Raw genomic sequence first — 25,755 nt, 5'->3', positions numbered from 1 at the left:
TTGATCTTTAATAAATTGTGTACTATTAAATGTAAATATACTTCCAGCCTTTCATGAAATTTTAATTTTCGTATTAAATTTTTTGTCGTTATTCACTTTGGCTTATTGTAATTTCTCACGAACCAATAAAATAAAAACGTGATAAATGTATTTCGTCTTAACGTTACACAAAAGCTTAGAATTTAGAGTGGTTGTTAATCTTTTTAACTGCATTTTTCATTTAATATTTCTCAAAATGCAATCATATATATATATAATTATGTATTTGCGTTTCCAATAAACCTTTTGTACTGTACACGCAACGTAAAGTGAGTGAGGTTATTTTGGAGCGTTTTTTTTTTTGTTGAGGTTCTTTTGGGCATCTCATTGAAAATTAAATGTAGAACTTTGAATATTTTACAATATGCATCTGCACATATAAAACTTTATTTTAAATGGTAAGAAAAATTTTTTTTTTCTGCTTCTAAAACTTTTTACATTGGGTTGTGTAACTTTGCACGGATGAAGAAAAATAGTTTCAAAATTACAAGAATATGGTAATATTTACAGCTTTTCTGGTTCTATGAGAACACCAGAAAGCTTGGTAACTTTTTCCAATTCACTTTGGAAATTTATTTGTTAATATTAACAATAAAACATTGTTTTATAGTATGTGATGAAATTTGGTTAGTGTATCATGATTCCTGAAAGCATGGCATTAAAAATCATTTATTCGGTTAAATTTACTTTTCAATTTTAATTTTTTACTAAATGTGTGGTAATAAGAGCTATAATTTCGAAAACCAGAATTTCTGGTAAAATATTATCAACAGAAGCATTATCAAATTAATGATTTAAATATCGTATATATTTATTTTTTAACCAGAATTAAGTTGTTGTTTTTTTTAATCAGAAATGTAATTATACCATACAGTACGGTAATTTCACTACAATGTCTTTCTCCGTGTGAGTTACTACCTAGTTTATTACCTTGAATTACATTGGAATTAAGAATTATATTAGAATTATGAATTATATTAGAATTACGACTTATATTATTGCATTATTGTTAATTATTACAGCGATTTTACTTAAAATTAAGCTTCATATTCAACATTGAGCAAATTAATTGAAATTCTGGTTGCTTAACGGCATTAGGGGAAAACAGTTAATAAACGGTTTTTCTCACAGTTAACAGTTTGAATACCATTTTATTTGCGGCTATTTGGCTGTTTTGCTTGAATATGGTAAAATAACAATTAAATAAATTGTTATTTAACCATTTTTCCGAGAATTTTCCAACAATACATTATGCATTAGTTCTTGTATCAGCATTAGATCGAGCTCTTTTATTTTAATCTTATTTATAATTTTAACCTTTTCTACTGGTATTTAGACGTCAATACAAACATTACTCATCATCAATTGCCCTCATATACATTATGACTGCCCTCTTTATTGATCGACCCATAACCAAAAATTGACACAAAGTCACCACCCAAAGTTCAGTACTGTTGGTAAACAGGATATATGAAATACAAAAGACAAAAATATTATAATCTATAAATAGAATACTTTCATCATATTATGGAAACTAGTTGTTAACTTAGTTTATCTATAATTATATTGTTAATATGCAGATTCAAGAGGGGTAATTATGACCACTGGGTATTTTTGACCAGCAAGTTTAAAGAACAAGGTTTTAAATAATGTTATGTGAGCTAATAAACTTATTTTTATGTACTGAAATAAATATTAAAATTAATTCATAATTTGGAAATGGTTCAGATATTTTACGTATCGTTAGATTTTTGCATTAATAACTAGGACTTTATTCAGCGTGTCTCTGAAGCATCATATTATGTATGTATCTTTAGAACTTCGATAGTCGTAGTGATAAAGTGCTCATTGTGCAGTAAATTGCTAAGTATTATTCGATGAGACAGTTTACCTTGCAACCGAGCATCTAAGTCAAGTGTTGAGCGAAATATGGCACAAGTTTTGGCCGCATAGTTGTAGAGAAGTATTGGCTAAGCAGGAAAAGACACGCATGCCATGATCTATTGTTTCTTCGTGATGTCCACCATTGTTATATACGCTTTGGGATAATTTTGTACCCTCTACGTCCAAATTATATTACACAACTAACTATTCCATTCCTTCTTATCAGCGACAAAACTTCTATTCAACCTATTCCCGGCTTTCAGTTTAACTAGATATGAAATCTCATCCAATAATTGACTTAATAATCATCTAATCAGTAATTCATTTCATGATTGGCTAAGTCCAAGTTCCAAACTATTTTACAAGATTTTGGTAAAATACAGCATATATTCTATGATATAAAATGTGCAAATAAGTTGAACCGTTCAATTAGTTTATTCTTAGATTTCTTTTTCATTATTGGATATGACTTGGTTTTTTAAAAAGAATTATGCATAATCTAATGGAATTCTAATTTATTTTTACTTTGAAATTATTTCTAAGAGACACTTAACGTAATTGTGTACAATGCGCAAAATAAAAATTGACTATAAATATGACTTTTTTAAAATTTTATTTCTCAGGAACTATTCGAATAATGTCACTCACATTTTGTATTTTGTCAAGTAAAATTGTATTCTTTAAGATGATGTAAAAGTTGTATACTTTGCAACTAAAAATTGTTTCGATTCCTATAAAAGGAAATAGGAAAATATGATAAAATTTACTAAAAGTTATTTTTTGCTCGGAATTCCGTACCTTTGGATAAAAGAATTTTAAGCTCCCCGAAAAAAAAATTAGTCATCCTAGTGCGCAAGCACAGATGAATCGTTAAGTTTCGTTAGATGACGCAACGGTCAAGTGACGTGCTCAACTGTGTGCACACTGTTTCAACGTGATCAAAGGCAAGTGGCTATCAGTGAGATATTTTTATTTGAAGCGGAAATTGTGTGTAAATATGGATAAGTGAAAGGATGCGATAGAGAGGTAAAAAGGGGCAATTGTGTTTGACCGCGCCCATGGTCATACGGTGAATGAAGTTGTTGGATTTGTTGGTGCTTCAATGCGAACTGTTCACCGTGCCTACAAGCAGTGGTGTAATACACGTGGTCATGGAGGACGAAGTCAGAATTGTCGTGGGAAAAAGATCTTGGATTAAAGGGACCGGAGACGTGTTTCACGACTTGTCAATCGAAATCTCTTCCAAACCCGACAGGAATTGTTCCAGTTAGTAAATGAAGGTTTATCCCAACATGTTAGTGAGATAACATTGCGACGGGATCTGCATTAAATAAGCATTTGGAGCCGAACATCTCGTAAGAGGCCATTGCTCACACAGGCACATGATGATGAGGTACTTCAGTTTGCTAGAAGTCACAGAACGTGGACAGTTGCTAACTGATGGAATGTAATATGGTCTGACAAATCACACTTTTGCCTTTATTCAAAGGAAGTGCGTCGTCGAGTGCAACGAAGAGCAGATGAAGCATTTCATCCTGACTGTGTGCAAGGTCAGGTTCAAGCCGAATGTGAGTCTGTCATGTTTTGGGGGCGTTTTTCGTATCATTGATTGGTCCCCCTAACTGAGGTGGCCACTAACATGAACCAACATGTTTATTTGAGCATTCTGGGTGATTAGACATTGCCTTTCAGTCAACTTCTTAATGAAGAGTGTGTTGTCGATACCCCTATCTTTCAAGATGACAGCAGCAAAGTTCGTCGGGCCGGAGGAATATGTAACTGGTTTTATGAACTTTCAGACACTCAATTATATCTCGACTGGCCTACAAAATCACCTCACTTGAGCCCCACTGAAAATTAGTGGGACATGTTGGAACAACGAGTAAAACGCCGAAATCAGCATCTTCGCAATTTGGTGGATTTGCGTGATTAAATCTTCATCGAGTGGCTTATACTGGATTCGATGTGCCTTTAAAACCTTGTGGACTCACTTCCTAACCAAATACAGAGGCGGTGTTACACGCTATTAAATGATGTTTTTCAAGATTTGTCTAAGGGTGACTAATTTTTTGCCCGGTGTGCTTATAATTGAGTGCAATTTTTTTAATTCGATTTAAAAGTTCTTAAGATATGGCTAAATACGCAAAAAAAGATTGAAAAATAAAGTACTTCTTTATGTAATTATACTATTCTCACTTGCGATCTATAATCAATCTAAAAGACGTGAATAACAATCTGCCTATTTAAAAAGTTTATTATATTTAATAGTATGATGATAATATATTCAATAATTATATGATTTATCTGTAATAAAGTATAATTAAACGTAATAATACATAATAGACGAGTGAAATTGCAGGAAATAAAGTTTGCTGTCATTACGTGAAAATAAAAAAAACTATTTGATGATAATAGACATTAAATTGCCCCTGAAATACAAATAAAATTTCATTTGAATCTTGACAAGAAAATTTTATTTCTGTGAGATTTTGATTTTTAGTCTGTACCATAATTGAGAGTTAGAATAAAAATTGAAACCTCGAGAAACAAATTTTAAATTTTAAGTTAAGATTATTCATTTAAATTTGATGGTAACTTTCTTTTATCTTTAAGTCAATGCTTATATATTCTATGTATTCAACATTACATAAATTAAAAAGTCATCTCAAAATTTCCAGACAGATTATGTTTGGTTTATTTTTAAACTACCAAAAATTTCAATGTCTAGGATGAAATATTAATTTGCAGTGGAGCATGCTTTTTAAATATATTACGCATTGCATAGTTTAATAAGTTTGCAAAATGTAACGGAACAAATCTTCAAATTCAAATAACTTTACGCAACATATTTATTAATCCAAGAATTCGTTCTCTTCCAGCCTTGGTTGTTACGAAAGCTTTTCGGATCGTTATGCTTGATGTTCCTTCACCGACCATATTAGGAGAGTCTGTTGAACTAACATGCAGTTATGAATTAGATGATGAGCAGCTCTATTCCGTAAAATGGTATAAGAATGATGTGGAATTTTATCGCTATGTTCCCAATGACTGGCCACCTGGACAATTTTTGCCTCTACCTGGAATTAGAGTGGATGTAAGTATCAACTCATCCATAGCTATTTATTAATCTATCTTTTGTCCTATAGATTTATGTAGCTCTTCAAGATTTAAAGCGTATGATATTAAAATGGGTGGACCAAAAAGTAAGATTATACGTAGAGAATTTCTGCCGAAATAGTTTACATCAAATTTATTTAAAAAAAAATTTTTTTTTTTCTAATTTTTGAGCAATACTTTTGTGCATTGAAATCTTTCTTAAAATTAAATTCCGCAAAAAGGTACTAGAGTTTTGAGGAATTTTATCGAAAGTTCCTTTTGACTGGATAATATATACCTCAAGCGTAGGAAAATGTAATGACATGCCGCATTCTCAGATAGTCCCTTAGACCATTTTTAATCAGAATGAGTTTGGTGGATTTGCATCTAGGTTTTAAAAAATATACGGTAAAAAATGCACTGCAAAAATATACAGTAAAATGCCAAAATATACATTTTTAAAACATTTATTTGGTATATTTCGGTGCATTTATATGTTTACAATTTACCAGAAATTCTTGTTTTCAAAATTATAGTTCTTAATATCACGCATTTAGTTACAAATACCAAACTAAAAAGTAAATTTAACCGAATAAATGGTTTTTATGCTATGCTCTAAGGTGTCCTGATAAAATTATCAAGTTTTATCACACATTACAAAAGCATATTTTATTGTTTATTTCACCAAAATCATTACCAATGCACTTCGTTAAAAGTCATAAACACCGTAAAGTCAGAAACACCGTAAATTTCACCATATTTTGGTAGTTTTGATCATAATTTATTTTCCCAATGTGGAAGTTGAGTGAACATTAATATAAAGTCACTCTCTCCCCCATATAACTATTTAGGCATCTTCTTTTGATTAATGCAGTACTTGCAGATTGTGAAAACTGTCTATATAAAAATTTGCAAAGAGAATTTTTTAACAAAAATATTTATATACAATGCATAACGAATATTTTCTTTGAGTCAACAATACTTGAGTCAACAATACAACAACTTTGAGTTCAAAGGTCTGAACAACACTTCTGTACATTAAAAAAATTATTTCCTAAATGTTGTAAGAAGCTATAAGAATGTTGTGGAATGAAATGTAGAATGTTATAAAAGTAGAATGTCATGAATGTATTTCAAATGAGTGGACGATACTTACCTCTACTCTGGCAAAAGATTCGATATGAGTATAAATTTGTCAACTCACCCATATAGATGATCATTAGATAAATAGACCATTTAAAGACAGAAAATACTTAAAATAAAACTGGGATGGAAAATTTGTAAAAATGGAAAATTTTTGCCGAAATTATTCATGTAAAATGTATGAAAGATAGCTGTTTTAAAAATTATAATTTAATTTTAAGCTCTAAAATCTTGCCTACTCATTATTTTTAAGTTTTCATTTGAAACATATTGTATTATTGATATCATGCTGAACTTTAACACTTATAGTTTCAAAGTCTTAAAAATTTCAGTTTAATTTATTTTTTACGATAAAAAAGTTTTAAATCTTTTAATTCCTATATTAATCCATCCAGATGAACTCATATACTTTCATTAAATATTCGTTTTTAAAATTGTATTCTTCATTTGCCTTCTGTGATTTTAATGCTAATTAAAATTTTACGTTTTTAATAATTTACTCTTTACTTTACAAATGGATTATAATAACCATTTAAAGTTTAAATTTAAGAGCTAACTTATGATCTATCAAATGTAATGAATCTAGTATATATCTAGAAAAATAATCTTGAGCAAGATAGAAATAATCTTACGAGAACTGTACGTTGTTTTAAAAATATTTCTTGCTAAGCGAATTAATAGAATAAAGTTATTACATTTTCCTAAACAGAAAAAAAAGTACATCATCAAAAACTGAAATAATATAAATAATACCACTTCATACTAAAATTATCGAATAGCGTAGTGAAGACTGTTATTTATAAATCATTTCGCGGCATTAACAAAAATATTTTCATAATGAATGTTGATCAAATGACAAAAAATGTTTCACGAATGTTGAACATATCTATTTTTTAGTAACACAATAAATGAAATTCTGATATAGCAGATACTTTCTACTAATTTATTAAACTTTACGGAATAAGCAAATTTAAATTGAGCTGTTAAGTTTAAATTCAATTGAATCGTGATATTTTATTCAATTAATTAGTAAATTAACCTTATGAAACTTGATATATTCCAATTTTGAAATAATTGCAACACTTAATTTTTCCTGAAACTTATTTGCATCTTAAAATAATTTAAATAAATTTTTATAAAGAGATAATTTCTTTTGTCTATTTCCCTATGGTTACGGAAATGTGAATCATAGAGATTTTGGAGAAAAAGAATTCACAATAGTTAAAAATGTTTTACCAGACGATATAAAATTTTCATGAAAATTCCTTTTTAAGATATTTTAAAACACATAATTAATGCATAGTAAATATAAATTGCATAGTTGAGAAATAGTGAAATGACCGTTGCAAAATGACCTGTAAGTGGTTTGGTAATGTCAGTGGTTTGGTATTTGTAAAATAGAAATAAATATAAATCTCTTTCAATGGTGTGGTCACCATTTTTAGCTTTCTATCAACCAAAATTGCATTTTTTAAGTAAATAATGTAAATGGAACACAAAGTTTCTATAAAAATAGCATCAAAATGTGTTATTAAAAATAAGCTAACTAAATGATTTTTACCTTATATATTTACTGATTTTTTAAAATGAAAAAAAAAATCAAAAGGATAGTAAATAAAGGCTTTATTTTTCTGTAACAAACTGTTTTGTAACAAAAGTCAATCAGTTGCGAAGCTTATGGAAGCCAATTTAGTAATTTTTAAGGAGAGTAAGTGAAAGAAAAATAACATCAAGTACTAGACAAAAAACAATTTCTCTTATTTTGGATTTTAAATTCTAGCATAAACAATCTATTACAGTTTAGGTGAGTTCCCTAACATGGAGCTAGTGGAGGATGCTCAAACTGCTTCTACTATTAAAATGTAAACTATCTTGTGACAGCAGACTTTTCGAACAATCTAGCTCATAGTTTTACATAGTTTCCACTATTATTATGAAATTCTTTATTTAATAATAATTCTTTTATTAATATTTCAAGTAATTTTGTGAGATGGACGATTTATTACAGAACAGATTAAAATCTTAACCGAAAATAATATTCCATGGCTCATTTCAAAAACTATAACTGGCATTCATTCTGAATAGCATAGCATTCATTCTGAATCTGATTTAACCGGTCTGTTAACATTACACCAATTAGACTTTCCAATGAGCAATCCTGATTTTCAGATTTAACAGCAATTTTTCAATGCATATTTTATATTAATTTCTAATCCAATGAAAACATGACAAAAAAAAAAAAAACAATTTGCAAAAAAAAACTACAAATGAAAAAGAATTTAAATAGTTTTAAAAATAACTTATGAAACAATATTTTCTACTCTAATAATTTTACTATCAAAAAATTTTATTTAACACTAAATCATTAGATTTTAACAAAGTTAAAATATCTGTTCTATCTCATTTAGGGTTAGAACTGATTTAGCATTTTCAACTTTTTTAAGTAAGACAACAATTTCACCAGTTTTCTCGTATAGAAACATGTTTCACTAGTTCCTTGTCTGAAAAATCCCCCAAAAATTACTTCGAACTGGTGAATTAATCTCGGAAAAAAATCTCTTAAAATTAACGTAGTGTATTTTTACCAAATGTTCTATGACATTTTTGAAAAAACAAACAAAAAAACATGTTGTAGTTTCTAATGCGACATGCCACACGGGCAAGACTGCTTGGTGAAACCGAGCAACTTTGGTGAGCAAATTTAAGGCAGAGTGTGCGTTTCTAGTTTTTTCAGTGGCGCCATCCTATGGCCAAGAATTCGTCTTCAGCCACACACACGTCACAGCCCATTTTATCAGGCGAACCCATTTATACATCCATTCATTCATCCACATCGTGATTTCGACCTGAATCAGAGAACGATCTATCTCCAATCCAGTACCCCCCGTGGTATTGATTTGTTATGGGAGCTTGGAGGACTTTGCGACTCGACAGATTTATTGTGCATCAGTCACCATTTACTACACGGGGGGTCTGAGATGGCGGGGTTCGAACCCACTAACTCTCAGGCATGGGCCCAGCACAAACAGACATAAACTTGGATAACCAAAATACACAGTATTTAAACCATTCATTGGGTAATTTTTCTATTCGAAAGGTAGCGTTTTACCGAAAATTCTGGTTTTTAAAAATATAGTTCCTATTTCTACGTATTTAGTAAATTAGACAAGACTGAAAATTAAATTTTACCATGCAAATGGTTTTCTGCCATTTTCTAAGGTAACATGATATAATTTCCAAATTATACCACATTAACCAAATTTATCACACATTATAACACCATATTTCTTTATTAAGCTGACCAAAATCATTATCAAAGAGCTTCGGTAAAAATTACCAAGTTTTTTGCTGTTCCTATAGAGCCAGAAACACTGTAAATTTCAGCAAATTTCAGTAGTTTCGACCATACTTTTTCTCATCCGTGAAATTTACCAGTGGACAAAATTTCAAATAAGCTGGCGAGCTACGCTTTGGGTACGTTCCCTGCTAGTTACGAATAAATTTTGATTAAAAAGGTATACAAACTAAGTACAAATCTCAGAAATTAAAAATAAACTAAATAATTTTAGTATTTAAATTTTATGACTAATAGACAATAAAAAATCCAACTCTGCATACTTAAACTTATTTGATTTACTTAGAAATTGAAACTTAAGATGAAATTGCTTTACGGTACAAATCATTCCGCACTTAAGTATTTCTATATGTTTCTTGCAGTTTTTTTTCGTTGTTTTTGTAGATGATCTTGACAATGTTTTTTCATCTTAACTTGTCATTGATGGCTAACCCAATTTCTATGTGTCAGCTGAAATGTTGTTAGCAATTAATTCTTAACATTCATTGAATTCTTACAATGAGAAACTATGCATCATTTTGTTTATGCTCGAATTTATTATAATTACTTAAATATTTCAACTTATTCTAAAAGTATATTTATCGAATATTCGATTGTACATTGTTAAATTATATTTAATTGTTTTCATGCATTTTTATATTAATAAACTAATTATAATTATGTGAAAATGAAGTGTTATTGAAACTAACCAGATAAAGGACATGAATTACAAATGGTTGTCAACTCGCGGTTCGTCTTAGTTTACCTGCATTTCAACTTACCCGACTTCAACATCAAAGAAATGATTCTCTAAACTCCGATGTTTTTTAGAACTAAATATTTAAATACGTAACTCAATTATTATTCCCAGGTATCTGCCATCCTTACGGAAAACGTTGTACATTGAAACCTCTCGTTAGAGATCACTCTCTGTTCCACAGTAAAAAGGTCGATTGTTGTTTTTCGATTGTTGTTTTTGGTCGATTGTTGTTTTTCGGGATCACCTCTATTGACTTCTAAATGTTATCGAAGGTACATGATTTCTCGCAAGTGATTTCAATTTTACCTACTGTCATTTTCATGGTGCAGAAATGCCACTTGTGTTGGGGTCATGAAAACCGGAACGATGAACAAAATTTAGAGTCAATAAAAAATAACTCCTACTGATATAATTATGTGTAAAAACAAACTTATTAATTGTGAACTATAAAACTATTTTCAATAAATATACAATTATGTTTTTTGTCTAAATTCGCCCTTTATTTTTTATCAGAAAACTTCGTTTACTTCTATAAGAAATAAGAAGAGGTTTGTTCATGATGCTCAGTTTTTCTAAAATGACTTTTTTTTTCTAATTTAACTTTCAACTCTAAAAATAAATCATTGATATCATCGTCTTCAATGCACTCTGACGGCAACGTGAGGCTGTCGATATCTTTCAGAGATCGTCAAAAATAGATCTAAATAAGAACCACTGACAAATATTTTTAATACATTTGAATCTACTTATTTGCTTTGTTAATATTTTTTGTTTAGATTGTTTTTTCGTAAATTTTTTATTTAACCTTTTTCACATTTGGTGCGAAGGTTTGTCCGATCACTGGGAGAATTTTTGATTGCCTCTCTTAAAGATTTTCTTTACCACAAAGTTTATGGAAAATATTCCGTGCCTCCCAAAAGTGATCGCAAATAGAAGTGGTCATTACACAGAGGTGGTCTTTCTTAAAGGTTTTACTGTAATATCATTTTCATATCGTTGACATAGAAAGGTTGACTAATTAATCCTCTTTTAAACATAGTAGAAATATTAACATGCCAAGTTTGTAAATACACAAGTTGGCGACCTTTGTGCGAAAATACAAACTAAGGTAAACAACGTTTAAGAGCACAAAAAGTATTTATAAATGCAGACAGCTGTTTCGGATGCTCAAAGGGCAACCTTCATCAGTGCAAGGTGCACTGATGAAGGTTGCCCTTTGAGCATCCGAAAAAGCTGTCTGCATTTATAAATACTTTTTGTGCTCTTAAACGTTGTTTACCTTAGTTTATACCAAGCTTGTGTCTCATTAAATATTAAATAAAGGCGTGCAGAAAACTTAACGAAAAAGCCTCTTATCCTTGCTTTTACTGTAAAACTTGCTTTTGCCTCTTTTTTTTAGTTTAGATTTGCTTAGGCTCCCAAGTGCAATATTATGTTTGTATTGTAAACTTAATGATCAGGAAACCTTCGTTTTTAAATTGTTGAAGAAAGAAATAAAAACCATCGCAAATAAACCTTATTTCAGTGATGGTCATTAAATCTAAACTTTGAGAAGGTGAAATTATCAGTGGTTCAAAAAATTTTTTACTTTGAATTTGCGAATGACGATTCGTCATCCAGTTCAGAAAGTTTCTCTTGCCTTGTTTTGTAAAGGCAGATTCAATCTTGATATAAAAGGATTGTTAATTTAAGCTCAACCTTTTCAAAACTGAATTATAAAGTAATATAGTAAAAAATATTTTACAGTTACGAATTTCTATTTAACTGTCATAAGTTATATTGAGATAAACAAAATACGAATCATACTAGCAGGGGGCAAATAATTTTAGGTCCACATAAGTGGACCTTAGATTTTAGCTAAGTAAAATAATATAAATATTTCGAATGTTAAATTGCACTTAAAAAAGAAACAATCATGAATAGTGCCATAATATGGTCTATTTAAATACAAGGATGATTTAATAATTATTTAGAAAAAAAAATTGAAAAATGCGAAGTTTTTTTACAATGAGATGCAATAATAAATGCAATACAAATGCATTACTGCATGAAATTAAAGTTACAAAACTATTTTAGTTATGCAAACGACGCAAAATAAATAATAATTGAAAAGAACCTAACATTAACTTTAAAAAAATTAATTCTTGGAGGTAAAATTTAAAATTTATGGAAACAATTATAAAAAGTTACTGTTATTAAATATATGTATGAACCTTAGTATAAAACAATTAATTAACATACACAGAAAATATTACTAAATAGATATAAAATTGAATACTTATGATACTATGAGATTTCATTTAACTACTACGCTGTCGTAAATTTCGCCTTACGTACCAAGGTACACATACATGAACCTGCATGTTCTTGACTGTATTATTTTTAAATATTAAGTCAAGACAAATTTAAAAGCTTCATACAGATTACAGAACTACTAAGTTAAAAGAAAAAAGTTATTTTCAGAATAACTAAATAATATAATATTTGAAATTAGTTACATTTATCGAGAATGTTTATTAAGCATCATTTTTCGAAAACCACTATTGTTTATGTGGATTTCAACCCAAATAACTTACATGTTTTGCCTTCATTGTAGAATCCATAGAAAGCTTAAATATCCACAATTGTTTCAGTGAAGGAAAAACTATAAATTTTTTTATAGCATGTTCTTAGAAACTAAGAAGTGAAGGTCCACATACATGGACCGAGGTAATGAATATGTTAATGCGAGCCTCACAGCACGTAAACTATTTAACATTGTTTATTTGCTAATCATTTATAAAACTTTGTTATAAAGGTTGTTTCTGACATTAAAATCAACCTTACACTGCTATCTGTATTTCAGTTGAGCAGTTTATTTATTGGGTGAGGATGGGACCATAATTTTTTTAAGTTTTGAGTCGATAATAATTAAATTTCCATTTTAGTAATTAAATAAAATCTAATATGTTATTTTTTCGGTATTGAGTTGGCGTTTTAATAATTATAAATGAATATTAGGAGTTTTAATTTAAGGTAATTTTCATGTACTGAAGCAGTTCTTTTTTTTCATATTTTTGGTTCAAAAGAAAATTTTTCATCAACCCAATATTTACTTATATTTTTACCATTGTCAATCAAACCATCGTATTGTTCTTTATCTCCAAAAGACAGAAAAAGCTCATGATGCGTAGGATTTTTATATATATATTCTCCTAGAATCTGTCGCACAACGATAACTGCTTCCCAGTTACATAAGAAAGAATAAGTGCTCAGTATACAGCCACTTCAACTGTATCAATCAGGAATAAAATAAAACGTTCAACTCTAGGTTCGTCCTTGTTTACTTACATTTCAACCCAACATACTTCATCATTTTAGTCGTCAGGTACGATTCACTTAGTAGTGACTTTCCTTTCGATCTAAAAAATAATAAATACACAACTAAATTATTATTTTAGTCACACAGTTTATTTATTGGATGATGATGATGGGACTATACAGTTTCATGTTTTTGTTTTTTAATAATTAAATTTCCATTTTTGTATATAAATAAAACCTAATTTTTTTGGTAGTGTAGCGTCGTCTTCATAACTATAAATAAAAATTAAGATTTAAATTTAAAAAAATGTTCATGTACCGAAGCACATCTTTTGCAAATTTTTGGTTCAAAAAAACCTTTTGACCAACTTAATATTTACTTTTATTTTAACCATTGTCAATCAAACCATCGTAATATTCTTAATCTTCCAAAGACAGAAAAAACTCATGGTGCGTAGGATTTTTATATATGTTCTCTTAGAATCTGTCGCTCAACGATAACTGCTTCTCAGCCACTTAAGAAAGAATAAGTGCTCAGTATATCTACAACAACAGCCACTTCAACTGTATCAATCAGGAATAAAATAAAACTTTCAACTCTCGGTTCGTTCTAGCTTACCTGCATTTCAACCCAACCGACTTCAACATTTTAGTCCTCAAAGGAACGATTCACGGAGCTCCGACGTTATTTGGAACTAAACAAGAAGCCTAGTCTCTTGGGAGTCGATTTTTCTAGAACGGGATATTGTTCAGTTCAGACGAGAATGAGAAGCGGAAGTGTTTTCTAGAACGTTTTTCTTTCGGATGGGAGGGTATGGGGCTATCTTTCATACCAGTGATAAAAAGTTATTTTTTATCTGGAAGAGAAAAAAAAATAGTGAAAAATTTTCAGTAGCAAACTTTGAATAGCTTTAAACTTTGAAGAAGCTAAAATGACATGCATCATTAAGAATGTAATATAAAGCGTGCGATAAATATAAGTTGTTTCGAACTCTGTGCAAAATTTATTAGATGTAATCTACGCACGTACATATGCATATACTTTATAAAACATTTATGGAGATCGATGAGATATATAAACTTTGATAAGCATGAAGTAAACCAATTTATTTTTATGAAAATACCCATTCAATATGAATGAAGTAATGTATTATTTTTCAGACATAATTTAAAATATCGTGATAAGACAGGTGAAGAAAATTGTGGTGGTAGGTAAAAAAAAGTAATCTAATAAGTAGGTTACTCTATTCAACAATCACCAAACATATGATTTATTTAACATAAATATAATAAGCCAATGGTTAAAAATATATGCGATTTCCCTTTCTCTTGGTAATAAGGATATTTATTGTAAAAAATTATGGTTTCTTAATAAAGAGCAGGGAAGTTCTTAGATTTTTTTGTTGAGCTTCAATTTGTATAATAAAAAGTATAATTTATTGATCATTGATCAAAATGATAATTTACTGAGCATTGAGTACTTTAAATCTGAGCTCACGATGGAGAAAAATCACTTTATTTGTGAAAATTCGGTGATGTTAATTTTTCCTATTAAATTTTATGTGTTTGAATACATGTAAACTTGTACCAAAGTAAACTTGACATTGTTTGGTCAAAACTACCAGAGAATGGTAAAAATAATCGTGCTTCTGGCTCTATGGGAAAAATAAAAAACACAGCAATTTTTACCGAAGTGCTTTGGCAATGACGTTTGGCGAAATTAACCATAAAATATGGTTTTGCTACCATACTGTTTGATAGTAAATGTGGTGAAAAAATTTATTTCAGCACTATACCTGCGAGTCTTTAAAAACACCATTTGTTCGGTTGAACTTACTTTTCAGTTTTGTATTTGTTGCTAAATGCGTGGCAATAAGAACTATAAATTTAAAAACCGGAATTTCTGTTGCGCCGTCATTATGCGATTGGAAAAATTAGTAAATGTATGGTTTGAATACCGTATATTTTAGTTCTTTACGAATATGTTATTTTTTTACTGAATATTCATTGCAATACATGTCCGTTAATTTTACCAAAAATTTGACCTCATGCACAAATCGGTATTTAATGCTGAACAGTATTTGTATAGCAAAATATACCTTTTGCAAGATAAAAACTGCATTTAAGTTAAAATCGTATATATTTTTTATCGTCTGGGTCTGATAAGAATGTGTTTGTTTCATTACGCAAACAGGGTATATAATAGGAGAAAAGAGAGTGTGATTCTTAATCGATCAAGCATTACGCAAACAGGGTGTATAATAGGAGAAAAGAGAGTGTGATTCTTAATCGATCAAGCATTCCTGAAACACATTTGAGCAGTTTTTGACAGACTTAAGTTTTTTTTTTAAGTTTTTTTTATAATGGCTGGCACTTGGGACATTGACCCATTGGCCATAGGAATGCCAGAACTACTACTCTCTTCTCGTTACCCAGTGGGCGCCTGTGGCTAAGCCACAGCGGTGGAGCAGCGTCGCCCACGTCACACAACCACAAACCCGTTTATAGGGCTGGTCACATTCCCACAATCACACACACAAAGGAGAAAGGACATAGAGCACACAGAGAAAGAAAAAAACATCCATGCTCTGAGTGGGATTCGAACCCGCAACCATTGGCTCCGCAGTCAGGCACGCTAACCACTCGGCCACCTGGTCGGCATGACAGACTTAAGTCACGAGTTAGTTTTTTCTAATGCTATATCAACAGTAGTTACCTATTTTTTATTTTAATTAGACACCAGATAGAAAAAAACACACAAATTTGATTTTTAAAATATTTAAATTAAATTTGGTGAATCTGGAAAATTTAGAGGAAATTGAATTTGAAATTTTACCTAGCAATCTAATTCGTGTTATTAATCATACCTCTCTCATAAGTGACTCGACATATTTTGATAAAAAAGTTTTTCCGAGCTAAATTTTAATTTGAGTCCCTTAAAGGGGATAATTATTTTACTAAAAATTCACATTTTAAAGGCGGTCGTTATGGAACACCAGTATAACAGTATTCCCTAAAAACTTAGTCTGCATTGACTGCATCTCGTATCAGTAGATCATTTAGTTTAGTCTATATCGCTAGTGACTTCAATCAATAAGATATCTTTGAATATATTTTTAGTTTATTTCTCATAAATCTGTTTAAAAATTAAGAGTAAATAGTTAGCTTAATTCCATTTGTTACGCTTTAAAAAATCAAAAAAGAATTGTTGCTTACCCAGAATGCATTTTATGCAACAATAAGTGTAATTACTCGAAATTTGATGGAAGTTTTGTAATTCCGATTTCGCTGTATGAAAATCCTTACCTGTACAGGCTATAATTTGTATAGTCCATACAGCTAATTATTGCCATTTAAACATATTTTTGGTATTTTTTAACAGCGAAGTTTTATTAAAAATCCAGATTTGGTTCTATTAAATAATTTGCTCTATACTATTGATTACGCTTAAAATAATTTGAAAAGGGAAAAAATTTCTTACTATACTCAGTAAAAACTAATAACGCGCAAAAATAAAACGCATAAAATGGAGTAATTATAATTACTTTGATGATAGTTTTGTTTTATAATAGGTATATAGTTTTTCTTTTAAGTTACATTTTACTTAAATACCTCTTTACCTTAGATAAAATGTGTTTCTCTTATCCATTGTCATTACATTTTATTTTCAAGCAATTGCAAAAAAAAAGTTGATCACAGAAATAATAGCAGCAAATACAAGATAAGGGAAAAGAAAGATGTCATGTTTTTCTTACAACGTTTGAAAACAATATTTTCTCTTAATCTTCTAACCAATTTTACTCTTTATTTTACCACCAAAGTAATTGCAGTTTAATCGAGAATTTATGCATTAGAATCACATTAAAAAGTAGACAATACAGTTACTTTTCCCTATAAAGGTAAATTTACTTTTTAAGAGTCATTAACTGAATGAGTTGGGGAAAATATAAGGTCTAAAGGGAAAAAAAATCCCTAGCATCAATGGCGCTGTAAATACAGTAAGACTTCTTTAATGAGGGAAGAAAATTATGAGGGGATGTGAAGAAAAAGAAACTCCGTAAACTTAAACTGTCCCTTAAGGGAAATCATTCACTAGCTTATCATCGAAAGTGAGAACCGTTACTTTAATGAAAAAGAATTTGCTGCCTCCTTCTACGGGTAAAACCATATACTTGCTTTAAAAATAATAGTAGAGCTTTTTACACATTGCTTAGTGATATTTTGATTCTTACATTAGAGAAAATATTTTCTTATCAGGTTATTTTTATTGTGTTTAATGGTTGACTATATTGAGAGTTAATTTGAGTTTGGAATGAGAAATTTTATATATTTTTTTTAGTTTTTTATTGAGAATGTCGATTTTTGCCTTAAGCATTTTTTTTATCACTTACGGCTGGAAGATTAACTTTTTAAATTTTGAGCTCGCATTTATACGAAAGTGTTGCTTTTGGGAACAGATTATTCACTCAATAACAATTGTAGCTCTGTAAAGCACTTACATTTTATTCAGAAAATCGAGTCAGTTGTGAAAAATAACTATATCTTACAATAGTTTAATATAGAAATAAAAGTAATAATTTTATGTTTGTATTAAATCAAAATGATAACTTAAACTAAAACTACCAAGATTTTATTTAATATTTTTAAACAAGAACATTATATACCGATATTTCCCAAGAAAACATTAATGTAAGCTTTCGCAATTGGTATACTTCAAATATTATGCATCTAGATTTTTTTGGAATTTTTAAAGTTTTGAAAATATAGAAATTTAGAAAATTTCTTGTGCAGCTTTGTCTTATTCTCTTTTAAAATTCAATTATCTAACATTTGGAAGACCCATATTTATAAACAGTATACAATATTTATATTCCACACATTTATTTTAACAAATAATGATTGCTTTAAATGGTTAAAATGTCATTTAAATTAAAGTTTTGCTATTTTCTGTAAAAAGAACATTTGTACAATATTGTGTGTAAAACCATATTGAGATAAGCAAATTTCAAATTAAATCGTGTTCTAATAAAAATTAAGAAAAATAAAAATTTAAATAGTTACTTATCTGGGATCAGTTTGAAAAGTATCATAAATTTGTAAAATAATTTCGAAAGTAATTTTAAAATTCTCCTCAATTTTAGTAATTAGCATTTTAACTTACCGTATTGAAAAAAATTTTCTATATGCTGTGGAAACTTCTCTAGAATTTAAAAAAAAAATCCTTTTATCTTTTAAAGGTTACTGAAAAATTTACGGTGCTTTTGAAATATAGGTTTCTGGTTAAATAAATAATCCCAAGAAACTAAAGTGGTAAAATATTACATTCATTCGCTTCAAAAATATATAATCAGCAAATAACAATCGAAATGTTTTAAACGCTGAAAAATAGGATCCCGTTTTCAAAACTTGTCAGACGTATGGCAGAAGAAACAAAAGTGATTTAAAAATAAAAAAAAAATAAAAATGAATAAAAAAAAAACTAATATTACTAACAAAGAATGAAATAATAAAGGTGAGAAACGACACTAGAAAAACAATAGTATTCTGAAAAGAAAAAAAAAATGAAAAACCACAATAGCTGAGAAGAGCAAAACAGGGGAAAATGCATTTCCTCGCGCTATGGGGATGTACTGAGGAACTAATGTTGTTAACAAGGGGATCAGCATTCATATGAATTAAAAAAGATTCCAGTTCATCAAGATGAGCTTATGTAACTGGGGTGGAAATAATTGTGGTATTCTCGAAACTGAATTTCTGCCCAAGATACCAGCAATGTACAGCAATTGATGATATCTTAAATTATTGATAGCGGACATGTCTATCGCGTACCTTAAGTCTAAATTTCAAAGCGTATCTAGTTTGATTATGGTTAAGAAAAAAAAGAGTGCGTATTGAAAAATTGTTTTAGGTGCACAAGGATTAATCACTTATATTTCTAAAATAAACAGCAATTCAAACCATGCTCTAAAATTTTTGTCGATAGTATTTTTAATTGTCATGGACATTCTTGTAGTCTGTAAATCAAATATATATAGCCTCTTATTTATTAAACAATAATTGATTTTATTTAAGGAATATTGGCCAGATAAAATTAAATGAAATATAGTAAGCATCGAAAGAAGACACATTTTGACCATTTTGTAAATTCAATAACGGTTGGACTGAGCGCAAAACCCTCAGTTCTAATACCAAAAATTTGAAATAAGCTGTGATTGAATTGTTCCAAACTGACACTTAAGAGCATGGTAAGATATCCATAGTAGGCGATTTATTAAAAGCTAAAATAGCCAAAAAACAAAGCCAACCATGCTTTATTAATATTAAATTTCAAATAATTTTTGCTACAGCTTAATCACCAAGAAGACCGTGAGAATTAATCTAATCCATTAACTGAAACATTTTTGTGGGTAGAGAAATAAAGAAGCTTAAAGAATAAAGATTCAAGAGGAGATTTTGTCGCGACAGTGAATTAATAAGTTATTCAATTGTATTGAGGTAAAAATAGCTAGCCGTTACATTGATTGTTAAGATGAGGATAAAATATCTATATGCGCTTTTTATAAAATGTGATAAAATTTAAATTATTTGTTTAATTTAATTAAAAATAAATTACGAATGATTAAAAAAATTAAATGTATGAAGTTTAAGAAATTTTTAAAGCTAGGAAATATGTAATGCCTATAATGGCATCATAGTTACTTAATTTGTAGTTGGACAAGCNAATTGTATTGAGCTAAAAATAGCTAGCCGTTACATTGATTGTTAAGATGAGGATAAAATATCTATATGCACTTTTTATAAAATGTGATAAAATTTAAATTATGTGTTTAATTTAATTAAAATTAGATTACGAATGATTAAAAAAATTAAATTTATGAAGTTTAAGAAATTTTTAAAGCTAGCAAATATGTAATGCCTATAATGGCATCATAGTTACTTAATTTGTAGTTGGACAAGCGTAGAAAGGAAAGGTGTCATTGGAACAATGCCAAAACACTACATGAATTGCAATGAAGAATCAGTGTCTTCCTTAAGTATTCTTCCCCGATTCATGTTTTCTGTTCAAGTGTTTCGTGTTTGTAAGTTAAACTGTATTTTACCCCCTAAAATATTTATTTCATTTTAAAGAGGAAATAAAAATGCGACTGGTGAATTTGGAGCGTAAAAATTCTATTTTGTGCAATTTAAAGTTTTAAGAGAAATACCAATTGACAGAAGTAGTCAAAACTTTTAAAAAGGAATCTTCGAAAATAGAATTTAGAACTTATGATACAATTTACGATTTACAATTTACAAATATTTGGTTGAAGTGAAGTATTTTGAACATTAAAAGTTAAAACTAAGCAACAACGACTACACTGGAAAATCTGTGGTACAATATTAGTCCGAATAGTTGAACCTATAAATTGTGTGTAGAAGCATGTTTTATCACATATTTTGCTTTTGGTAAAAGTTCAAACCTGAAACGTAAGCCACGATAGTTCAGGGGATAGAACGTTCGCCTTCCAATGAGGTTAACCGGGTTCGAATCCCAGAGATGGCTAGTCGATACGAATCCGCATCCGGCTTGCACCGACCACAGAGCTGACGTGAAATATCCTCATAGGTAGACGGATCATGGGTTAGAGCCCCTTTGCCGTTAGGCTAAACATAGGAGGTCCTTTTTTTTCCTCTTCATGTACCGCATAATACGGGTTAGTTCCATCAAAAAGTCTTCCATGAAGGCAAATTTCTCCCAATACTTGAACCAGGAGTTCCCTTGTCTTCTTAATTAGGTTCAAAATTACAATGATACAGAGCTGAACATTAGTAGTCGTAAACCCAAAAATTGGGTTGACTGTTCAACGACGGTTATAAAACATAAGAAAATGAAAACTGAAACGTAAATATACCCGAATAAATGGTCATACTCCAGGATATCAGGATAAAATTAATTTTGCAACATGCACTATCAAATTTTGCCACATATACTACCAAAGAGCATGCTAGTAAAACCATATTTTATTGTTTATTTTATCAAAAGTCATTACTAAGTTCGTCAGTAAAAATATCCGTGATTTTTGGTATTTCCATTGAGCTAGAAATACTGTAAATTTTATCATGTTCTCGTAGCTTTGTCCATACTCTTTTCTCTTAGTGTATTAAGGTATAATTGATAAGTATTGAAACTTACTCTAAATATTATATTTTCAGTTGTTTCATGTCTGAAATGTTTCCTGTTTGTTCTTAGCAAGTTTATGTTGGTATTTTATATTTAATAAAATATTATGTAGCGTCCTTAAATTTAAATATCTATTTAATAATTTTTCTTAATTATTTCTTTCATTCAACTTTTATCAAAATAAGGAAACAAACATTAAAAATGATTGCTTTACTTTGATAAAAACAAGTAATGCTCTAAAAACAAATCTTATGATAAACAAAAAATACATAAAGTAATAAATCATAAATAGTACATCTGACATCAATTCCTAAGATGAAGTTTCCGAAACAAAATAATTAAAACATGTATATGCAGTGTAAATAAATTTTCATCAATTTAACTTGCTACTGATTTTTCTGGAAAAAATTAATCTAGTAATTATGTAAAAAAATTATGTTTTGAGGAAATAAAATGAACAATATTTTGCTAAAACAAATTCCATTTCTTAACAATTATTGAATTTTTAAGTCTAAATTTACAATTAACTCTATTATACAATTACGTTTAAATGTTAGAAATATAATTTAATCTTAAAAAGAACTAGAATAATTTAAAATAAGTAATTAATATTTTTCACAACATTTTCTCGATTTGAAATTCTCTTGTCGTCTTAAAAGACTGTTTAATCTTATGTTAAATATTTTAAAAAGTGTATCTAGAATAGTTTTTCAACAGCATAAATAGATTTTATTGTGAAACTTTTAATATTTGCATGCAATGCACAGAGGGGATAATAACCATAAAATTAACGAAAACTAATTAATCACAATATCTTTCATTTGCTACTAACAGTTTCGTTATAATATTCTACTAAATAAGGTGCACTGAAATTTAATCTGCAGTGAGATAATCGAGTTTACCAGTTTTTTTTATTATTATTATTTTAGATCGCTGATCGTTGGCTGAAATATAGGAATTGCAATTAAGGAAAGTTAACATTGAAGTGTTTTCTTGAAGTGTTTCATTTTAGAAATCTTAAATTTCCTTTTATTTTCAAAGAAACATTGCGTATTAAACTAAAGAAATTATTACTGTTATTTAAAATGATTAATATTGATTTCACAAGACTAAGTAATAAATAATTTTACAACAAATATATTTCTGCTATAATTCAGTAATTAGTAACTATTATTTGGTTGAGGAATCCAATCTGAAGAGGTTGAGAAAATGATGAGAATGCACTCGAATCATGGAATTTAAAACTGCACAATTTTGTGACGAACGGCGAAAATTTTGCGATATGATTAGCATTGTGAACAATCCACATTTACATTCGACACAGTTTGATACCCATGAATGGGTGTGAATTCAACAAACTAAACTAACAGCTCGATGCCATTGATCTCTGAGCCCTCATGGCTAAATAAATAATAATATGAAATAACTAATTTGTAATATTTATTTTGTAAAGCAGTCTAAACATATTCTTTACGCTCTTGAACAATTCATCTTTCGATAAACATGAACTGCTAATTATAATATATTTACTTTTATATTTCGAAAACTAGTGACAAATTACCATGCTCCCAAGGAGAGATAAAAATAATTGAATTTCCTAGTGAATAATGTAGTAACGGCAAATGGTATCTTTCTGTCAGAACATATCCTCATAAGGAAAATACATGCTTCGTAACGGTCTCAATTTAGATTAGTGGTAAGCCATTCAAAGAATTAGATACAAACCACTTCTCTAGAATCAGGGAATCCAATATAAGGGCATGGGTAAAAGGCGAAAAGGAAATGTTGTTCGAACTAGTAGTGAGGCATAAGACAACCCTCGTTAAGGATTCAGTTTGGCGATAAAGCGGACTTTGGTCGGGGAATCTAATTTGGATAGGTTGAGAAAATGATGAGAGTACACTGGTCTTAGTGACTCGTATAGTTGTATTGCTGCTATGCGTCCACTAACAGAGTTTGTCCTCGACCAGTGGCCGCGAGGCTACAGAACAAAATGTTATAGCTGAAGAAGACCTAAAGGAGGTGACTAGCATCGATCTGACATTAACTTTCGTCACTGCGAGTAATCGCGATTGAAAATCACCCTAACGAAATGAAAACAATTCCCTAAAGATCTAAAACTAAGAGCTTATTAAAGATCTTTTGTCACAATTTGTTAATAATTTATAAATACATATCCCCTGGTGTTAAGGTAAATATAAATTTAATAATTTAATTTTTATTATTAAAATTTCGGTATTTTGAATACATACATAATGTTTCTTAGTTATGAAAATTATACTTAAACTTTGCGCTCGAATTTATGTTTTTAATTTTGCTAAATATGATGAGATGATAAATATGATATAAATTCTGATACATTTGATATCGTTGCATCGGTAAATGAGATAAAACTTTTTATAAAACTTGAAACATATAATAATGTTGTAAGACTGCATATTGTGCATCATTAACATAAATTGCATGAATCGATGTATCATCTTTTCCTTTTTCATGCATAACAATAATTGCCTATTAAAATATATTTGATCTTCTTTTTGAAAAATTACATTAAATTTGAAGCATATAGAATGTAATTTAAATTCAAAACTAACAGGAAAAATATTTGTATTTAGTACACCTAGTATGCAGGCTATAAAATGACTTCTAAACTGTCCTCAATAAGTGTTAATCCTTATATAATTAAAATGACGATAAAGCATGTTATTACGCGTAACATTTGTTTGAATCCAAAAATAATTATTGTTAAATATATTATGTGCTTTACATGTTTTTTTTAAATAATATACACAGCTTCGACTAAAATTTTCTAATAATATTTGCCTTTCTTACAGAATTAGTTGAAAGTTTATACTTACACAGCGAGTCACAATTCCTTAAGGAGGCAGTAGATAACTTTAAATCATTATTTATTAATTTGTGTATGCTAGAAACCTGTTTTTTGTGTCATCTATGCATATATAATCTATCTACTATACCAAGTTTAAAAAAAAACGAAATATTACAGAATTGTTCGAGAGATTTTTTAAAGCGTTACACTTTCAAATAACTCAAGCAATCCCCAAAGTATGCGTGGAAATTTCCTTGCAAATCATATCTTTGAGGAGCAGAAAATAAGATTAGCGTTACGGTTAACGTAAGACATACGCTATCCAAAATCTATCAATTAATTAAAATATAATTTTAATTATAACTTATTAAAAATATTTTTTACTCTACAACATTTAAAAATGATTTCTACAACAATTAAAATAAATTAATTAGAAATCATTTCCTTAAAAAAAGAACAATTTGAACAAATATTACTTAATATAATTCTAAAAGTAAATTTTTACATATTTACATAAATTAAAAAAAAATCAATTTTTCATAAAATTTTTATGAAAAATGCGTTTATTTCATGCAATTTACGATTAAAATTTTGGAATCATTTCATAAAAAAGTTGTTCATCTGTGACAAAAAGTTATATCAAAACTATACAGTATGAAAAATTATATATAAATTACTTTGAATATATATTAATTTTAACTAAACATAATTCTGGTTCCAGCATCTATGTACATAATAAAATATTAGAAATAAAATGCTTCATTTAAGGAATTTAAAGGTCTTTGCTTAAGAAAAATTAGATTTTGAACTTAGGAAAGAATACTTATTTTTACAAATCTCAAAAACTTTTCCGAGTATAAAGATTATAGGCTCCTTGTGACAGCATCTTTCATTGCTATGTAATCCTAAAATAGTTTGTTGTATTATTGAAAAATACATATATAAGCTTAATTACAAATATCGTATTTTGTAGCTCTCAAAATCTGGAAAAAACTCCGTCTATCTTCGTCATGTGGATCTGAATTCAGGTGGATTATACCGATGTGAAATTTCAGCCGAAGCCCCGTCCTTCGATACTGCTGAAGCTGAAAAAGAAATGAAAGTTTATGGTAAGTACACAATTCTTTTTACTTTAATTACACGCAATAATATTAAAATAATTATTTAAATTAGTCTATAGTCTACAGTCCACTAAAGAAATTTACACT

At 29.0% G+C, this 25,755-nt stretch overlaps 1 protein-coding gene across 4 annotated transcripts in view; it reads left to right on the top strand.

Moving 5' to 3' along the window:
* LOC107442210 (cell adhesion molecule 2) overlaps positions 1-25,755 on the top strand; it is a 277,323-nt gene that overhangs the window by 206,132 nt on the left and 45,436 nt on the right. For all 4 annotated transcript variants that reach the window (XM_016055710.3, XM_016055726.3, XM_071187557.1 and 1 more), the window contains 2 exons: positions 4,803-5,017; positions 25,521-25,656. In XM_016055710.3, the coding sequence (XP_015911196.1) occupies positions 4,803-5,017; positions 25,521-25,656 (351 nt within the window). The remainder of the gene's footprint in view (positions 1-4,802; positions 5,018-25,520; positions 25,657-25,755) is intronic.

The sequence above is a fragment of the Parasteatoda tepidariorum genome, chromosome X1 (genome assembly GCF_043381705.1).
Source record: "Parasteatoda tepidariorum isolate YZ-2023 chromosome X1, CAS_Ptep_4.0, whole genome shotgun sequence".
Taxonomy (NCBI): domain Eukaryota; kingdom Metazoa; phylum Arthropoda; class Arachnida; order Araneae; family Theridiidae; genus Parasteatoda; species Parasteatoda tepidariorum.
The sequence above is the reverse complement of the archived record's forward strand: the minus strand, read 5'-3'. Positions and strand labels throughout refer to the sequence as shown.